Genomic DNA, 17,449 nt, shown 5'->3' on the forward strand with positions numbered 1-17,449 from the left:
AAAAAAAAAAGGCAACAACCTATCCGACCAACAGTATTGTGCTCTATAAAATCACCAGCTTAATGTTTCTGTCATGAACTGTGGCAGTGTTTGATCTTAGTGTGAGAGGGAGACAGTGGAACTAAGGCTTATGCTAAGTCTATATTAAGCTGCACTTGGCTGGATAAAGAGAATTTATGGAGATGCTGCCATGCTCCGTTTTCAGCAACTCGTCAGCTGTGCAAACCCTTCTGACATTTCAGTGCAGCTGGTGAGTCTCCCCCATTGAGTAATACATATGATGGTAGTTTTCTAGAGGATTCCCTTAGGAGGGTGACTTCTAATGTATGAATCACCGATGTATATGGGGGGGACTTCATCCATATGGAAAGAACCAACACAAGAGCTATGAATCAGGAAGGTCTCCCTGAACCCTCAAAATAGGGCTTAAACTGCACCATATGCCAGGACACGGGCAGATTTCACCCTGCATGCGGGGTCCTTACTGAGTTTGAAAAATAACAGGGTCTGTCAGAGGCTTTTATTTGATTTCACTCACCAAATGCTTGATTATGACGTATGGAGATGCTATATTCAGAAACTCATCCCTCAAGACTTCTGCAATATTCTGCTCAAAATGTTTCTCTTTTGTTTCTACTGCCCCTTGCTCCTTGCATTTATCTCCACACTCCTCCTCCTTGCCCAGATCTACTCCACCCCAACAATCCTCTATTCATTTAACTTCTTGAAAACTTTGCACTTTTAGAGAGAGGTATGGACTTGACTCTGTACAAAAACTTGCAGAGAGACAATGGGACTGGTGGATAGGTAATCAGGTCTGTTATCTCTCATTTCTATAGACTGCTATTAATAAGCATGTTATCTCTGGAACCACAAATCCACAGTTTGAGAACTGAAACTAAGCATCATAGAGATGCTTAATGGGATCTTTTAGACTAAGCACAGGCAAGATCGACCCTGTGAAAACTCATGAAAGTCCTGAAAAGATGGGTTTAAGCTACATAAAATATCTCCCAAAATGTCCAGTGAGACCATGGACCATTAATAAGCAAGTTATCTCTGGAACCATAAATCCACAGTTTGCAAACTGAAACTAAGCATCACAGAGATGCTTAATGGGATCTTCTAGACTGAACACAGAGTCCCATTGGGTAAGGTAGCTTTCTTTAATCTTTACTAACGTATAAAGGAGCCTCTGGGAACCCCATAATATTGGGCCCGTAATATAATCCATGGCCTATTGTGACCTATTTATAAAAGTTTTCTAAAAAGGTTACATGAATATATTGTCTCAAATAGTATATAATTAGAAGTTATAATCCCTATTCCATGATGATATCTTTGGGCTCTAACATATCTTAAATTAAAATTATCATTACATAGGTTTGTGGGGGGGGGGGGTGTTTAAAGCATCCAAATAAAAAAAGTATGATTAAATTTTTAAAAAATCAGATTTAAATAGGAAAACAGTACGTTGGTTTTTTTTATTTTAAAAAACCATTGATTTTTATCAACCCTGCCTGAATGGAATGGGCTGTTCAGACGATGGATTTAAGTGGCAAGTGAATGAGCCTTGTACAGGTCTGGCATTCAGTGCACATGGAAATATGTAACGTAACAAAGGGAACAGCAGGTAGGTATGTGGAATAGGTGCTGGTTCTCAGGGAGCATCTTCCCAGAGTGGCCAAGGGTGGACTAGCTCCAGGTGAAACTTTTTGCCCTGGGGGAAAAATGGTTACTCGCTGTCTCTCAGTGTGTCTCAGAGCACATACATGAGGACAAAGCAGCCTCATGCTCTGGTGAAGTTGGGGGGGGGGAAGGGGGGCAGGTGGAGTCGGGGTGACTGGGGAACCCAGAGGACATCTAGGGAACCCGTGAAGGGCAGGATTGCTGTTGACTTCTATAAGAGCCTGGGGGTTTTAGAGCTCAATAAGTCTTCTGTAGTTTCCAAATTCCACCACACTCTTGATAGTCGTGCCTTAGGGCCAATTAACAGTGAATAGCTGAGGACTCTTTTCTTTCTAGCCTCGCTATTTTTTTCCCATACAGCTGTGTACACAAATGGAGGGACAGAATTTGGTCTTTGATGAAGACTTGACATAATTAAAGGAAACCGCTTTAAACAAATGAACCTTCCAAACTGTGAGGTACTAAAATTCCAGCCTTGTAGAAACATTCCCACAATGCAGTATTTATCTCCAAAGAAACAGTAATTTACGCTGACATATCAAAGATACGCCTTGTTGTTCAGTGTTGTAAAATAGAACCATAGAAGAATAACCTGTAGGGAAGAGAATATGGATTTCAAACATTCTTTATGTTTGAAGTTATATTCACCTTGATAAAGGATAATTTTGGCATGTTGGTTTATTTATTAAAAATGGGTAGTGGAGGAATGGGCTTGGATAATTTGCCAACCAAAGAACAGTTAGGGATATGGATAATATCCTTGCCAGTAGCAGACAGAATAGGTCTAGCAGCGTGTTAAGTCATATGACTGAGATGCACATAAGTCAGTGGGGGCTGGTGCACCCAGAAATCTGTCCTCTGGTAATTTTGCAGTGGAAGAACAGAAGCACATAACTGGTAACTGGAAACAAGGACTAAAATCCACTGTATTACTGAAGAACAGGTAATAAATTGAATGTTAGTCTCTCAGTCCTCCTGTTTTAAGAAGTATGTTCCATGGGCTGTTCACATTTACTGGGAAATTGTTCTGTTTACAGTAGTGCCTAAGGATCCCTCCAGAGATCAGGGATCCATTGTTAGGGACCTACTTAATTCGTGGGTTTGTGGATTTCATGGAAACTGCAAAATCTGGGATTGTCCACAAAATCAGTAAAAAAAAATGTTTTTAAATAAAACAAAATGCTGGCTCCCCAGCAGGATCCAGCGGTCCTTGCTGCAGGGAGGAGGAGGCGCCAGCTGGCAGGGAAGCATGAAGGGCAGCAGGCAAGATGGCGGCTGCCCTCTTGTCCCTCCTCTCCCTGCCAGGGCCTCTCCACCAATCAGTGCCAAGGGGTGGAGCCACCACAAAATGCCCACGAAATCGGCTCTGCATGCTGTAAAAAACCCTTTTTCTCATCACAATTTTTCTCACCACGAAGAATCCCTACCCAGCATGATGCTGATTAATACTATACAAAAACACCTTTGAGACAAAATACAGTGAATGGTGTGCCAATGGCAACCTGCTACCAGGTAGTTCTTGTAGGAAGTGGTTTGTATTGGTTGCAGTCTCTCATGCGATAAATTAAGTGCCATGTGTACTCATGACACTCCACGGACAATACATGGAAATACAATATGGGTTACCCCATCTGTTGTATCTGTAATCTCAGTGCAATGTAAATACCCTATAATGAGAATTGGTGCTCTGTATTTCATAATCAGGACCAGCCTGCACATAATAGTCTCTCTGGAAAAAATAATGGAGATCATATGTTGATAGCGATCCAGAGAGAAAAAGAAGTGCCAGTAACTCTTTTTAACACACAGAGGGTAGGTGAAAGCTAAATAAAGAATAAAGCTTTAGGGTGGTATTAAATATACTTGGTGAATGGGATGCAGGGTTTGTTTTAAACTTGCACTTGGCATCCTTTGTGGTAAACAGGGACCTGTAATATCCTAATATTAGTAGTTTGTGTGTGAAGATGATATGGCCCAACCCAGGGGAAACATGATTGGTGATATTTTCCCCTGCATGCACCTGGCCTGCACACCACTGATGTTTGATTCCCAGGTGAGGGCTTCTGTAGGTGGCAAAGCTATGTCTACACCGTGGTTAGACACCTGATTGTGGTATGTGAACACATAGAGGCAATCCCTGCTTAAAACTGTTTCACTTAGCACTATTTTGCTATAACGCTCATTTTAAATTGATACCTGATTTCACTTCATAGAATCATAGAAGTCGGGCCAGAAGGGACCTTGTAGATCTTCAAGTCCGACCCCCTGCCTGGGCAGGAGGGAAACTGGGCTCAAGTGACCCCAGCCAGGTAGCCATCGAGCCGCTTCTTAAAGACCCCCCCCGGGTAGGAGCCAACACCACTTCCCTTGAAAGTTGGTTCCAGATCCTAGCCGCCCTAACTGTGAAGTAGTTCTTACGGATGTCTAATCTATACCTACTTTCCAACAACTTGTGGCCGTTATTCCTTGTTATCCCAGGGGGCGCTAGGGGAAACCAGGTCTCCCCCAAACCCTTATGGTCCCCCCTAGTGACCTTCTGGTCACAAGGTCCCTCCTCAGCCTTCTCTTGTGGAGGCTGAACAGGTTCAGGTCCCATAGCCTGTCATTGTAGGGTCTGCCCCCGGATCATGCGGGTGGCCCTCCTCTGGACCCTCTCAATGTTGTCCACATCCCTCTTGAAGTGGGGTGCCCAGAACTGGACACAGTACTCCAGCTGTGGCCAGGCCAGTGTCGCGTAGAGGAGGAGGATCACTTAGCATGTAGCACTCTGCAAGTCTTGTTATAACACTCACGGTCACCATCTTGGGTCATTAAAAACAATTGCGGTCACCACTTTAGGTCATCAAATACTTTTGGTTTCACTTAATGCTCCTTTCACTTAATGCTTGGTTTTTCAGGAACCAATTAAGAGTACTAAGTTGGGGTTGCCTATACTAAGTTAGTTGTAATCTAGTTAGCCCGAGTAGAAATATGAAGTTTTAGGTGGGCTAGTATGGTCCCTGCTGCCAGGTCTTCACTGATTTTGGCATCCCATGAGCTAAATTCAATAAAGCTGGTTCACGTAAGTCTACGTGGGTTGCAGCCTCACCTCCTGAAATAACATAGTCCCATCAGAGAGGTTCAGGGGTCTTACTGCTTTAGATGAGCAAAGCATTTTTCAGCTGCATCATTCACAAAACTAGTGAATCATTAGATCAATAGGACCAGGAGACTGAAGTTGTCAGGCGTTATTAGTCAGAAATGGTCCATGGTCTCACTGGACATTTTGGGAGATATTTTATGTAGCTTAAACCCATCTTTTCAGGACTTTCATGAGTTTTCACAGGGTCGATCTTGCCTGTGCTTAGTCTAAAAGATCCCATTAAGCATCTCTATGATGCTTAGTTTCAGTTCTCAAACTGTGGATTTGTGGTTCCAGAGATAACATGCTTATTAATAGCAGTCTATAGAAATGAGAGATAACAGACCTGATTACCTATCCACCAGTCCCATTGTCTCTCTGCAAGTTTTTGTACAGAGTCAAGTCCATACCTCTCTCTAAAAGTGCAAAGTTTTCAAGAAGTTAAATGAATAGAGGATTGTTGGGGTGGAGTAGATCTGGGCAAGGAGGAGGAGTGTGGAGATAAATGCAAGGAGCAAGGGGCAGTAGAAACAAAAGAGAAACATTTTGAGTAGAATACTGCAGAAATCTTGAGGGATACATTTCTGAATACAGCATCTCCACTGATTTCAGATCTAGTGAGGAAAAGGTATGGTAGAAGGGTAAACCTATCATGGCAGCAGGCTTGCAGGCTATAAAAGAGACCCTCTTTGGAAATACTTTAATGAAGGTGATATCAACATTACTTGTAGAAAACAATGATTAAATTGAGACTTCCTGACCAGTTATTTAAATCGTGATTTAAATCAAATCCACCCTGCATTCAGGCATATTCCTTATGATGGGCCAAATGCTGCTCCATCCTCAGTCAATGGCAAAACTCACAGGGATTGCACTGGCCAAAGATTGGGCTCCTAGTCTTGGCTGAACTTTATAGCAACAGAGTATTTATGCATTCACTTCCATGAAAAAGCTGTAAGTCCCCGTACAGTCCTTGTTCCTCATAAGTGGAAATGACAAAAATAAAAAAGCTAGAAACTAAAGCTAAAGGAAAAGCATAGTGGGTATCTGGTTGTCCCATTGGTATTTTGAGGGACATTCTTCGTTTGATATAATGCATCAGCAAGCACACAGCAGACCCACACATCAATCTGCCTGGTCTAGTAGTTTAAACCCCAGCAATCACCGTACATAATTGAGTCCATAAATGGTTTCCTGATGTTATCAAATAAATCAACTGTGCTCTTCAGATGGCATGTTATTCTCTCAAACGATGCTGTTTGGGTCACAGAAGCTATCTGTTTGCTGGTTGCAAATCTCTTGCTGATTTCTTGACTGTAAATAAAGCCCTTTGCTATCCTCTTATATTTCCCTGATCTGCAGCCATGCCATCTTGGGCTGCAATCTCATCAGACCTGCTCTGTGAAGTAGGGTCAGGCTTGTCAGGCACTTGTGGATGGAAAATGGGGATCCTGGAAGGAATGCTAGGGAGGATTTAGTAAGAAGTATTTTTTTTTCCCTCCGAGTCAGAATGCATCCAGTGCTCCTTCTTGGTTTCAGAAAGTATGGTTTCTGGAAGCACCGTCTTTCATATTAGATGCAAAGCCAAGGTTCAGTTTATGACACTTCTTGCAAAAGCAAGGGGTGATAATCCCACAAAGCCTCAGGTTAGTGTCACATTTTGCCTATCTCAGTTCTCCCTGGAAATTTAGACTGTGGCTAGGACTCGCTTCCTTTCTGAGCCTGTTACGCAGCATTGTGGTGCACTGACGGATGCATACCTCCGAGCTCACCACCGAATGACACCACACCTGCACAGGACACAGCGAGCTACACCCATCAGTCCTGATCTAAATGAAGCTCTTTCTTCCCTCCCAGCTTAAGCAGGGACTACAGGTTTGGGGGCCACCCTTTGTAAAAATGTATAAAGAATTTTGCAGGCAAGGTTCTTTGGGCAGATATGATGTTTTTTACTAAACCAACTGAGTCATTGGAAAAAAATATAGAGCATTTTGGCATCCTTTGGGCAAAAGCACTTCTTGTTTGTATTGTTATATCTAATTATTGTTGTCAGTACTTTTGTATGGCAATAGTACCTAGGGATCAGGGCAATATTGTACAAGACAATATGAATAAGTGAAAGATTGTTCCAGCAACCAGCAGCTCATGGTACACAAGTTAGATAATATGCAACAGGTAAACGGGCAGATATGAAGGGGAAAGGAGAGTGGAAAGAAGAAGTAACAGTAGAGAGGCACGTCTGCAGCAGTTAATCCTCACTGTAGTCATGATTGTTCTCTTCTACAACCTTCCAAATAGAAAAAACCTGTCCCAAATTTTTCCTGCACAGGTAACTTCTTTAGGACCAAGAGCCCTACTTAATTCAAAATATATTGGTTCAGGATGCTCCCAGGCCATGTAACACCCAGTCAGGAATGGGAGGAGAAGATAATATTTCCATTCCCTTTGAAATATGCTACTCTCTCTGTTGGGAGGGTGGGTCTGGCAGAGGCAGACCTGATGTTTTTGGAGTGATGCCTATACAGCTCCTGTAAAAGAGGCTCATTTACAAGGACTTCCACCAGTTAATCACCACTTTAGCAGATGTTTGAGATGATATGGAGCAAGGCTGGGGGAGACAAGGCTGAGTGTCAGGGGTAGGATGAATTGTATTTAGATGGCTTCTTTCCCCACCGAAGACCCTACTTGTATTACATACACAGCTGGAATCTCTTCATCCATGTAAATGCCAGGAAGATGCACCTCTAAATGCTGTGAGTGCACCCCTCACTGCAAAACCATTGTCTCTGGGTGGAAAACAGCAGCTGTCTAACAAACCCATCACTTCACAACAGTTAAGGCAGGAAGTAAAGACTCCTTGGGACTGCTGGCAGAAATCTGACCTAGAGACCGTACCAAAATGGTCTGAAATATTCCCCATGAAATCTGAAACTAGGCAAGAGTCATTTCATTTTGATGGAGTCTCTGTGACTCTTTCTGCTGCGTCTAGGTTTCCGGAGACAGCAAAGAAAGGAGGAAACGGGCAAACTAGGAAGATGGAGAACCATGCATTTCATCCCAAACTCTGCTTTGCTGAAGCAAATAGCATCCAGCACTTACAAGATCCAACAGCCACAGTGTTATAGAAGCACTTTACCTGGATGTCCTTTTTATTCTCAGTCCTGTAGGAATGAACGATCATTAATATGAAAAGGAGATTTCTCTTCTCTGCTTTTTCATTTCAGCTTGACCCAGGAATCAACTTGGAGTGATTTGGGGTCTTTACTCAGGCAAGATACCCAGGAAAGGCAAGAAGAGATTTCTGCTGAGTAACGAACCATTAAACAAGAACAGGAAAAGGGGTAAGCATCTGAAGGGATGCTGCCAGCGTGCAACTTAGTTGCAAATGGAATTAAAAGTGGTTCCCTGGCTGACACCTCACCCTCACTCTCCCTGCAGTTTCTTGTGGCATCGGTCCCATTTCCCTATATCTCAAGCTGTTTTCTCTCCCCTACCGTTGCAAGAAACCTCCCCCCAGCGAATAGTGGAGAAAACAAGCCTACAGGGGAAAAGCAAAACCAGCTGCAAATCAAATACTAGTCAATGCACAAAGTAAGCACACAGAGAAAACAATATTCTCTCTCCTCTCTTTCCATTTTAGTTTTCTACAATAGTACTTATAAGACCAGCGGGAAAAAATATTCGAGGAGAAGGGGGATTTTTAGGTCAACAGTATCCCTTCTAGTTCAGCAACATGTAAGCATAGGAGGTAGTATTAGCTGTAGTTGACCGGTGTCATGTATTTCCTTGGATCAGCTAAAGTCATACTTTTCACATTAAAGATCTAACCTGAATATTCAAACTTTAGGCCCGTGAGTGCAGGGCTCTGTGCAGGGCTGGGGACCCACTCGTGTGAAACCAGTTTCAGGACCTGGGTCCTCGTCCTTTCCCAATAGAGGGCATTTTATCTTCATAATTGCTCATATTTCCAGTTTTACTGCTCCAAGCGTCTGCAGGTTGCAGTCACATTGAGTCAACAAGCAGCGTAAAGGGAATCGCGGTTTGGGATGATCTTTTAAATTATGACAATGCCAAACTTTGCTGCTTTACGCAGTTGAGGCGAATCATCCGTGCTGCCACCTGAGCCCCCGACCTTCCAGCTGATCGTTTAACAGCTTATTTTGAACACTTGGCCATCTCCTGCCATTCCCCTTTGGTGAACTCCACGAGCATGCTGGGAACCAGCCTTACTGACAAAGATGATTAATGGCTGTCAAAGATCCTAAATAATAGTACTGAACAAGCGCCATGTTAAGGATTTTCTACTTGGTAGAAAAGCAACGTCCCCTTTACATTTACTGCCGGGCTGGCAAGGATGACTGAAGCAGAAGTTACATGGCCACTAATAAAAAACCAAATCTGTGGTTTATGGTACTCTATTACAGCTGAAGAACTTGTGAAAAGAGGAAGAGGTGACACTATTTTTCCAAGAGGTAGACAGAGGTCACTGTGGTAGCACTTTCAAATGAATTGATTTGACTATATTGAGTTACAAACAACAGATAAGTATAGAAATGAGCAACCTGTAAATTGTAGTTAGCATTCGATCCAAACTCAGGGTTAATTCCTTTTGTTAATTATGAAAGCGGCATTTTTTCATGTGGTATCAAAATAAGAGTAAAAAAAAAAATCTCTTTCTTTGTACTGGAGTCTGCTTAATAATGTAATGATGATACCTGCTTCCAATGGTTATGATTCATGCAATAAGTCACTTAAAGGAATTGAATCAAAATAATTAAAAACAAGTTCTAAGTGTGCTGAGAGATGGAAAAAATGTCTATAAACATCAATGCTTAATCAATTATTAGTGTTTAGTTTTTTTCTAAGGCAAATTCTTGCATAAAGCCTGACACCCAGGAGAGTTGAGCACAATAGTGTTTTTCCTTAAACTTACTTTTCATATTAGGTAATTTTTTTTCCAGCCCATCTGTCCATCTCTGAAGTAAAAGAAGTGACAGGTTTTTAAGTCGAATCAAGAGAGCGGGAGGCTCATTTACCAACTTCTCGTCATGCATCACCATTTGACTCCAAGGTAGTGGATCATCAAAACATGCTTCAAGTGCCTAAAATGTCCAACGCGTTCTATTTTTAAGATAAATGATGAGCCATGTGCTGACTCCAGATACTTCAGGGCAACTTCTGTACTGCTGGCTTTCATTTTTGCTGATAAAACCCACACATCTGTCACCCTTTACCAATACATGCCACTTTCCAATACATGCCATTTCCAAGTGCCAAGGTATTAACTGGACCAGGTCAGAGAATGTGTCCGTGTAACATAACCTTGCATCATTGGTAAAATACTTGTAAGCATGAGGGGGCAGTCTAAAATTGAAGAACACCAACATGTCCCAAGTATGTCCAGCAATCCTCTGTAATGCAATATGGGGATTATCAAGGGTCAGATGATGGGGTTTTTTAAATAATAATACCAACCCAGTAACTAGAGTAATCAGAGAGAGACATCATGTGGGAAAGATACCACGGGTCTTTTCGAAAAATGCTGTATATGTTACATTTCATTTGTTTTTGGCAGCTCCCCTGAGAAATGAAGTCTTCCTTCCCGGCTGTAGTTGCTCAATTCATAGCAAGAGAGGATGTTATTGAGGCATGGTTCAGGTTGTCAAGTGGCCCATATGGGCTAAGTGGCTTAGTGACTTGGTTTGGTGAGACCCCGTGTCTCTATTCCTGCACACACGCCATGTCAGAGCAGAGGGAAGAGGCACGGCAAGATAGCTGTGACCCTCAATGGCAGGCCCCAAAACTGAGGCAGCACAAACCCAAGGTCCAGGAGCACCTGAAAAAGGTGCCATGCACATTTATATCCCACATCTCATCATTAAAGGTCCTTGCCATGGCACAAAGGAGGAGGAAGGGAGAGGAATGAGTGCTATGTTATGCCTGGATCCCCAAAAGTCCAAATTTTAAGCTATGGAAGAGTAATGACACAAGATGACCATTCCCAAATCTGCCATGCCAGACAGCATCCATCTTCAAGCATGCCGCACAGATCAGAGACAGGCTGCTTCTGAAACCAGAAAGTGTTGTCATAGGGTCATAGGGTGCTCGAAAGCAAGCCAATCAGGATGGGACCAAGCTAATTGGCACAGTAATCAGTGGGGCTCTAATTAGCCCATGCAAAGTGCTTAGGAAAGGGGCTACACAGGCACCACTGTCTGGCATAGTCAAGTTTGCACATAGACCCGTGTTGATGCTTAGGAAGTGGCTTGCCAGGGAATATTACAAGAAAAAAGGCAAGTGCCCATCCAATGCAAACAACCTGTTAAAACTCATGTAGTGTTATTTAAATAATGACTCAAAAGGCATTAGAAGAACACATGCTCTACCGTTGTGGAGCGAGAGCGCGCCACCTTTGCAAAACCTACTGGCAGAAATTGGCTGTCTGACAGCAAAATAAAGTGAGGGGCCAAATCCTCCCCAGCGTAAATCAGCTTACCTCCAGCAGAGCCCTGTCACTTACCATCACGCTGAGGTTCAGGCACCGTGACATATCATATTAATAAGACCTCCACTCCTCCTTTAGATGCAGAAGTCAGGCTCTGCCACTCATTTTAAGGATACATAAACCTAGTCAGTGGCTCTGAGTCTACCTTGTGTTCAAGACGTGTCTGGCTCCTGACATCCACATCTATTTTGATTGCCCATGTCAGTTGTTTCCTCTTTGACTCATCCTTTGTGAAATACTGGGGTGGGAAGGACCTATCAGCCCCTTAGATTTCCCCTATGACTATCCCATTTACTTACACTTTTGCTGGGGATGATGGTAGCTGTTCCCCAAAGCATTTGAGTCCCTGGCACGGCTTTGATCGAGACAAAGCCCCCTTCCTAATTGCTATCTTCTCCTTGCCCCCCTGGTATTGTACTGTAGCCCCTAGGAGTGCCCCAGCCTGTGCTGCTCTAGCATTGCCGTAGCCTCCATCCATTTTCCTCCTGCACCGCTGCTGACCTCTTGATCTTTCACTGAGCCGATGAGGTCTGCTTTTCTCAGGCCTTTACCCTTGGAAGCTCTTGGGTGTTTGCACAACTTGAAGCCTATTTATCTTGAGTTTCTCAGCCAACGATGACAGGCTGATTCAGAGTTTGCCAGTCACTCAGTAAATGTCACTCCCAATCACTTTATAAGGACCTGCTTGTCTTTCCTGCCCACTTCTTCAAGGGTTATATAACGATTTTTTAAAAATTTGTTTTTTCTTTAATGGCATCAATGATTTTGTACAGGAAAACCAGAATTAATAACAGGCGTGTGAGTTTCTAGGCAACTTTTTCCCACATTTTTCATCGTTTCAGTGTTGAAAATCATCAGCACTCCAGTATGCACTCAAATGTGCTGCCCAGCATTTACCCAGACTATTCCCGATTCCACCTTAAAATCTGGATCGGTTACCTTGATCTATGAACCAAGTGGCTTCTTCCGACTTTCAAACTCCCCCGTCCTTGACAGCCTCTGAGCTGATGCTCTCTGCTCCTTTTTGAGCTTCAGCCTTTTGCCCCTTCTATTTTCTTCGTACGAGACGGCATGTCAGGTTCCCAGGAGAAGACCCTTGCCTGTCTATGCATTTGTCTAGTTATATTGCCTCACGGCATATGACTCTCTCTTCAATAGAGATAGCTCATTAAAGAAAAGAGCTGCAAACACGAGACACAAACAGGCTTCCACACACACTTGAGCTCCAGCTTTCTCTCCTTTGTTGACCAGGGACCACACCTTGTCTAGAAATGTACATGGTACCCAGGGACTTCCAACATCGGATGACCTGTTAACCATGCAATTAGCAATACTGCATGTCCCAGATAACTGAGATCACATTTTTCCAACTTGGCCTATATTACAGGTCTAGGGATTCAACAGTACATTAAGGATGCAAGGACTGTAAGACTAGGTTTGAAGAAACTTCTGAATGTGGCCTTAAAGACAAATTCTTTGTGATGCCACAGGAACAGTGAATATGCACTCAAGTAAATCATTCCTAAGAAATCCCTCATTTAGTGAATTTTGCCTCTTTCTCTGTTCATGAAATATGGACAAGCACTTTGCTGTTGCTTACCTCCAAGTTAGCCACAGTCATAATCACTGATAGATCTACTGTATCAGCCTAAATCAACAGACTGGATAAGACTTATTTCATTGCACGACTTACCAATATTTGGATAAGAGGGAAGCAATGGAGCACAATATACTTATGCCTTCATTTAGTCACAACCCAAAATACCAGCATTGCGTAGAAAATTGCTTTCCTGGGCTGAGAAGCAGAAACACTCAGATCACTCGTCAAGTGCTTTTCAGCTATTTGAGTGTCAGGAGGAACATTTCAGCAGGTTGGAAGAGATTTTATTAGAGAAAGAAGAGAAACCAGAGGTTTTGTCTGCATCCGACTGGGCTGGACTTTGCATATGCGTGGCCCAGAGGGTTTGCTCAGGCATGATTAGTTTTAACATTACTTTCACTCTCCTGTTACCCAACAGGTTTGTAAGCTCCTAGACCCCGTGACACTGTTTGTACAAGGAGACCGCACCGCCTGGCTCACATAATTCATTGTAATTGTTATTTTTGGTCTATTCCAAAATAGCATTTCTTGTGTCAGCCAGCACTTTTTAATTTACCTCCAACTGTTACACTTCCAACACCATTAAATCAAACTAAATGGTGCAAAGGACTCTTTGAAGACTAGCGGTCACGCTGCTTCAATGCACGGTCTGTCTCTCATTATCTCATAGAGCCAGAGAAAGACCAAATGAAGAAACAATGAGCCAACCACCTAGGTGCGGGAAGGAGCCTTAGGAAAACAGAACGCCCTTGACATCAAATCCAGGCTCACACAAGACGTATCACTCCGCATCCAGCATCATCCTGCCACCAACACAACTCCCCCCACGCTGCTAACAACACAGACACATGTGGGCACGCTAAGCCACACGCCTGGGGCCTGCCCTTCTTTAACCTTAGTCTGGGAACAGGTGGCAGGATACGCTTCTAGAGTTACCCCAGCTGAAACCCTGCTGGCTCCGGGCTTTTATATTTTATGTCTCTTTGATGACATTGTAGTGATTAAATAGAAGCAGTCTCATGCACGCTGCTCCTGTGACAGCCAGATGCATCGCTCGGTGCCGGAAGACCCCATTTCCCCCCCTACGGTCAAGGACTCGTTTAAGAATTTACAGGGATGTCTGTAAAAAAAAGGAAAGAAAAGGAAAAAAAAAGTCTTGGATGAATTCAGATGGGCGTCTAAGCACTTTGCTTTGATTTAGGATCCTCCTACTCATTCACAAAAGGTTTGGCCTCTGGTAGACCAGTGGAGAATTGCCCTGGGTGTGAAGGCATGGCTGGATCTCAACCCACAATACCCCTTCCTGAGAGGGAAATTTAAGGTGAGGTTTTGTCTCCTGTATCTGGACATGTAGGGGTTTCTCTTCTAGTTTAGCTTCCCACTTGGAAAAGCCCACTGCGAGTCCAAAACCTGCACGTAGAGGGGAAGACTCGGGAGCTGTGCATTGTGCCTACTGCAACCTGCGCAGAAGGTATCCAGCCCTGGTTGCATTCACTTTTGCATGACACCCTTTGTGTAGTGGCACGTCCATGTTTTCCCTTGGGCAGGAGTCCTTGGAGGGGTTGTCACCATGTCCAATGCAGGTTTTCCAGGGAAAGGACCCACACATTTGGGTGGCTGACTCCTCTTGGACAAGGTACGAAGCTTCCCTCCGTCCCTCCAGTCCCACTTGTCTGGGTAAGCCAGTGGGAAGGCATTATTTAGCTTCCACCTGTAATGAACAACTTCTAATCACATTGATAATATGATGGTAGGACCACTGGTAGAGGTGACTTGTACCCAAGTGAATTATGACTAGCTCTGGCCTCTTCCTGCAGCTCTTCTTCGTGTAAAAAGTCCTTCTGAAACCACAAATGGAGGAAGAGAAGAAGAATAATCAAACCTTCCTGCGGGTTTTGTCACAGTTGGACATTATGAATTATTATCGCTTGCATTAAAGCAGTGCTTAATGAGTCTCTTAGAAAGCAACACCCCATTATGCTAGTCACCATGCAACACCAGCCTTGTCCAGGACAACAGACAAGACACAACAGGTGGACGGGGGACAAACGCGGAGCGGACGGGTGACAGTAAAACAAGCTCGTGTTTGCATTTTGCACATTGCTGTCCACCCACCACCGGCCTGCCCCACATCTGACCCCAATGCTCTTACCACTTCCTCCTGGAAACAAGAGGTGCTATTCCCTTGGATATAGTTGGCTTCAAAAACAAAACCTTCATTAGATACTCAGAGTTCAGCCCCAAACCCAGCTTGGGCACAAGATCCTATTCCACCCCAGTCCAGTCCCTGAGAACTGTTAACTTGATCAGCCTTTGAGGCCTGCCTTCATCCCAGCCTTCACACTCAGTCACAGCAAGCTGTGAGGAGGAGGACGATTTGCCCACCTTGTGCCACGGGGAATCAAGCAGGGTAGAATAGGATTGCACTTGGGTGCCTTAGAGGCAACATAGGATGAGGGCCTTATTCCTGATTCAGATACTTTTATAGAGATGGAAGATTAGATGAAGTGGATCTGATTCTGTTCCACTGAAGCCAAAAGCACCATTGACCTCAGTGGGAACATCTAGTAAGACTTCATTCCCCCCTCCAAAGGTGGAAAGCTTTCATTTCCTTAAAAAGTCCCCCAATGCTCCTACGTAGAAGATTCTGGGGCAAAGAAATGTAAAAAGAAATTAAGTTAAATGCGATGAATGGCCCTGGTCCTGTTTCCCCCCCTTCATGCATGGGGGGGAACCTTTCTGCCCATGCATCAACAACGCCTAAGCATTTTGCCCCGACTCATTAAAAATCAGAGAATAAAACAGGTAAAAGAAGCCAAAGAAAGCACGTGAAGGAAGGGACTCTTATGGCAGAGCTATTAGCTTACCTCTCTGGATGCTGCCACGCAAACACTGATGCTCTTCTTTGCGGCAGCAAAATATTGTGACGTGATCTTCTGCATTCATTTCAAATACCAGAAGAGGTCACTACATAGCAGGTGTCTGAAGAAGGCCCTTGTTACGGGTCGGCGTGTGTCAATGCACCACGGGCCACAGGAGATGCCAAACAGCACACTGCACTCTGCGCGGAGGGCTAGCAGGAAACCTCCGTGCTACATAGCTCCAACCATCACAGCGCACAGGCCTTTCACCAGCTCGTCATGGGGTGCATTTAACACACGGTCCTTTCCAGGGCTCGGCGCGCAGTCATCTCCCCGGTCAAGCCTACTGCTGAGATCCTGTTGTATGCAGTAGGGCATCACCCCTGCCAATAAGCTGTTTCATGTCCTCTAGGCATTTTTGCTTCTTCACTTGCTATGGAAAAACACTATAAACTCCAGAGCTACATTTAGGCAGCCGTGCCTGAGTTCATAAAACCTGCCAGTTACTGGGGCAGGCTGTAGGTCCGTCTTGTGCAGTCTGCGGTGTCACACGCTGACACAGAGCGGATGCTGAAGGGGAGAGGGAACAGGGTATATTCACTCTCTCTCTCAGCCTCCAGCAGTTAGGGTTTGCTAGGTGAAGATTTCTTTTGCTTTAAAACGAGTGCTTATATTCACATAGAGCCTGCAGATTTGCTTAGTTTATCATCACCTCTCCCCCTTGACTTTGTCATCTCAGCAGACGTTACGCCAAGGAAATCGAAATGAGCCAAAGTATTACTGAATTATTTGCTCAAACCTAAAATTGGCTAAAAAAGCTGAGCATGGAAGGTGAGCGTGCTCTTACCTGCAACGATGCTGCCAGGACGCTAGATGTCCTCACTGCCCCTGCTTGAAAAAAAGCCAAAGCCCCATTGCTAAAACAGCTGCAAGAACGGATGAAATAACGCAGAGGGGGCACAAACGAGATTTGTGTTTCAGCTGTGAACAAATCATCTCAAGTACGAGCAGACATTCCCACCTCAACTCTATTATGCTCTACAAGTAGGTTCACAACTCTTCAGCTGGAACGTAACTACAGAAATAAAATACAGAAATCAATAAAGAATGAGATCCACAAAAGTTTGGAGCAAGAACGAGGCTTGAATTGCCCCAGCTCTGCCAGGGCGTTGTGCTCTGAGGCTTGGTTCAAATCCATGAGAAACGGACATCTGCAGCCCAGGAACGTAACATCAGGGGTCTTGCTAGCAACTACCACCTCCTGTCCGCAGGCAAGCGGCGCAGGACCTCTCTGTGCCTCTCCTGGAGGAAAGCAGCAGCAGCCAAAATGCCAGCACTAGGTGGGATATGAAATCTCAGAGTTTTTCCCTGTGCCTTTCCCCCATTTAGGGCTGTCTATCCCAGCTTCATCCCTCCTTCCCCTCACCCATGTTTCCTGGTCTCTAACTAGTTGTGTGCATAGTCCTTTACCTGCCAGCCGTGAGAAGTCATTCTCAGCCCTTTCCCTAGTTGCAAAAGCCTCCTCCCTTGCTTCTGTACTTCCACTTGTTTTCTTCCACCCTTAAAGCTTGATGCATGCGCTTCTGTCAGTGCTGCCCTGTGCATCGAGAGCAGGAGGGACTGCATCCTCTACCCATCATACTACAGCTATCTCAACTCCTCCATTTACTTAG

At 44.2% G+C, this 17,449-nt stretch overlaps 1 protein-coding gene across 4 annotated transcripts in view; it reads right to left on the minus strand.

Moving 5' to 3' along the window:
• The window catches only part of LMOD3 (leiomodin 3), a 23,482-nt gene extending 11,616 nt beyond the window's left edge, over positions 1–11,866 (minus strand). Inside the window, exon 1 of one of the 4 annotated variants that reach the window (XM_014521776.2) lies at positions 11,615–11,866. In XM_014521776.2, coding sequence (XP_014377262.2) covers positions 11,615–11,793 — 179 coding nt within the window. In that variant the 5' untranslated portion in view covers positions 11,794–11,866. Of the gene's footprint in view, positions 1–9,743; positions 10,901–11,330; positions 11,580–11,614 lie in introns of those variants that run through there. The other 3 variants (XM_025208847.1, XM_025208846.1, XM_025208845.1) reach the window with 3 other exon arrangements.
• Positions 11,867–17,449: the final 5,583 nt, after the last annotated feature.

Source organism: Alligator sinensis, unplaced genomic scaffold (genome assembly GCF_000455745.1).
Source record: "Alligator sinensis unplaced genomic scaffold, ASM45574v1 scaffold937_1, whole genome shotgun sequence".
Taxonomy (NCBI): Eukaryota; Metazoa; Chordata; order Crocodylia; family Alligatoridae; genus Alligator; species Alligator sinensis.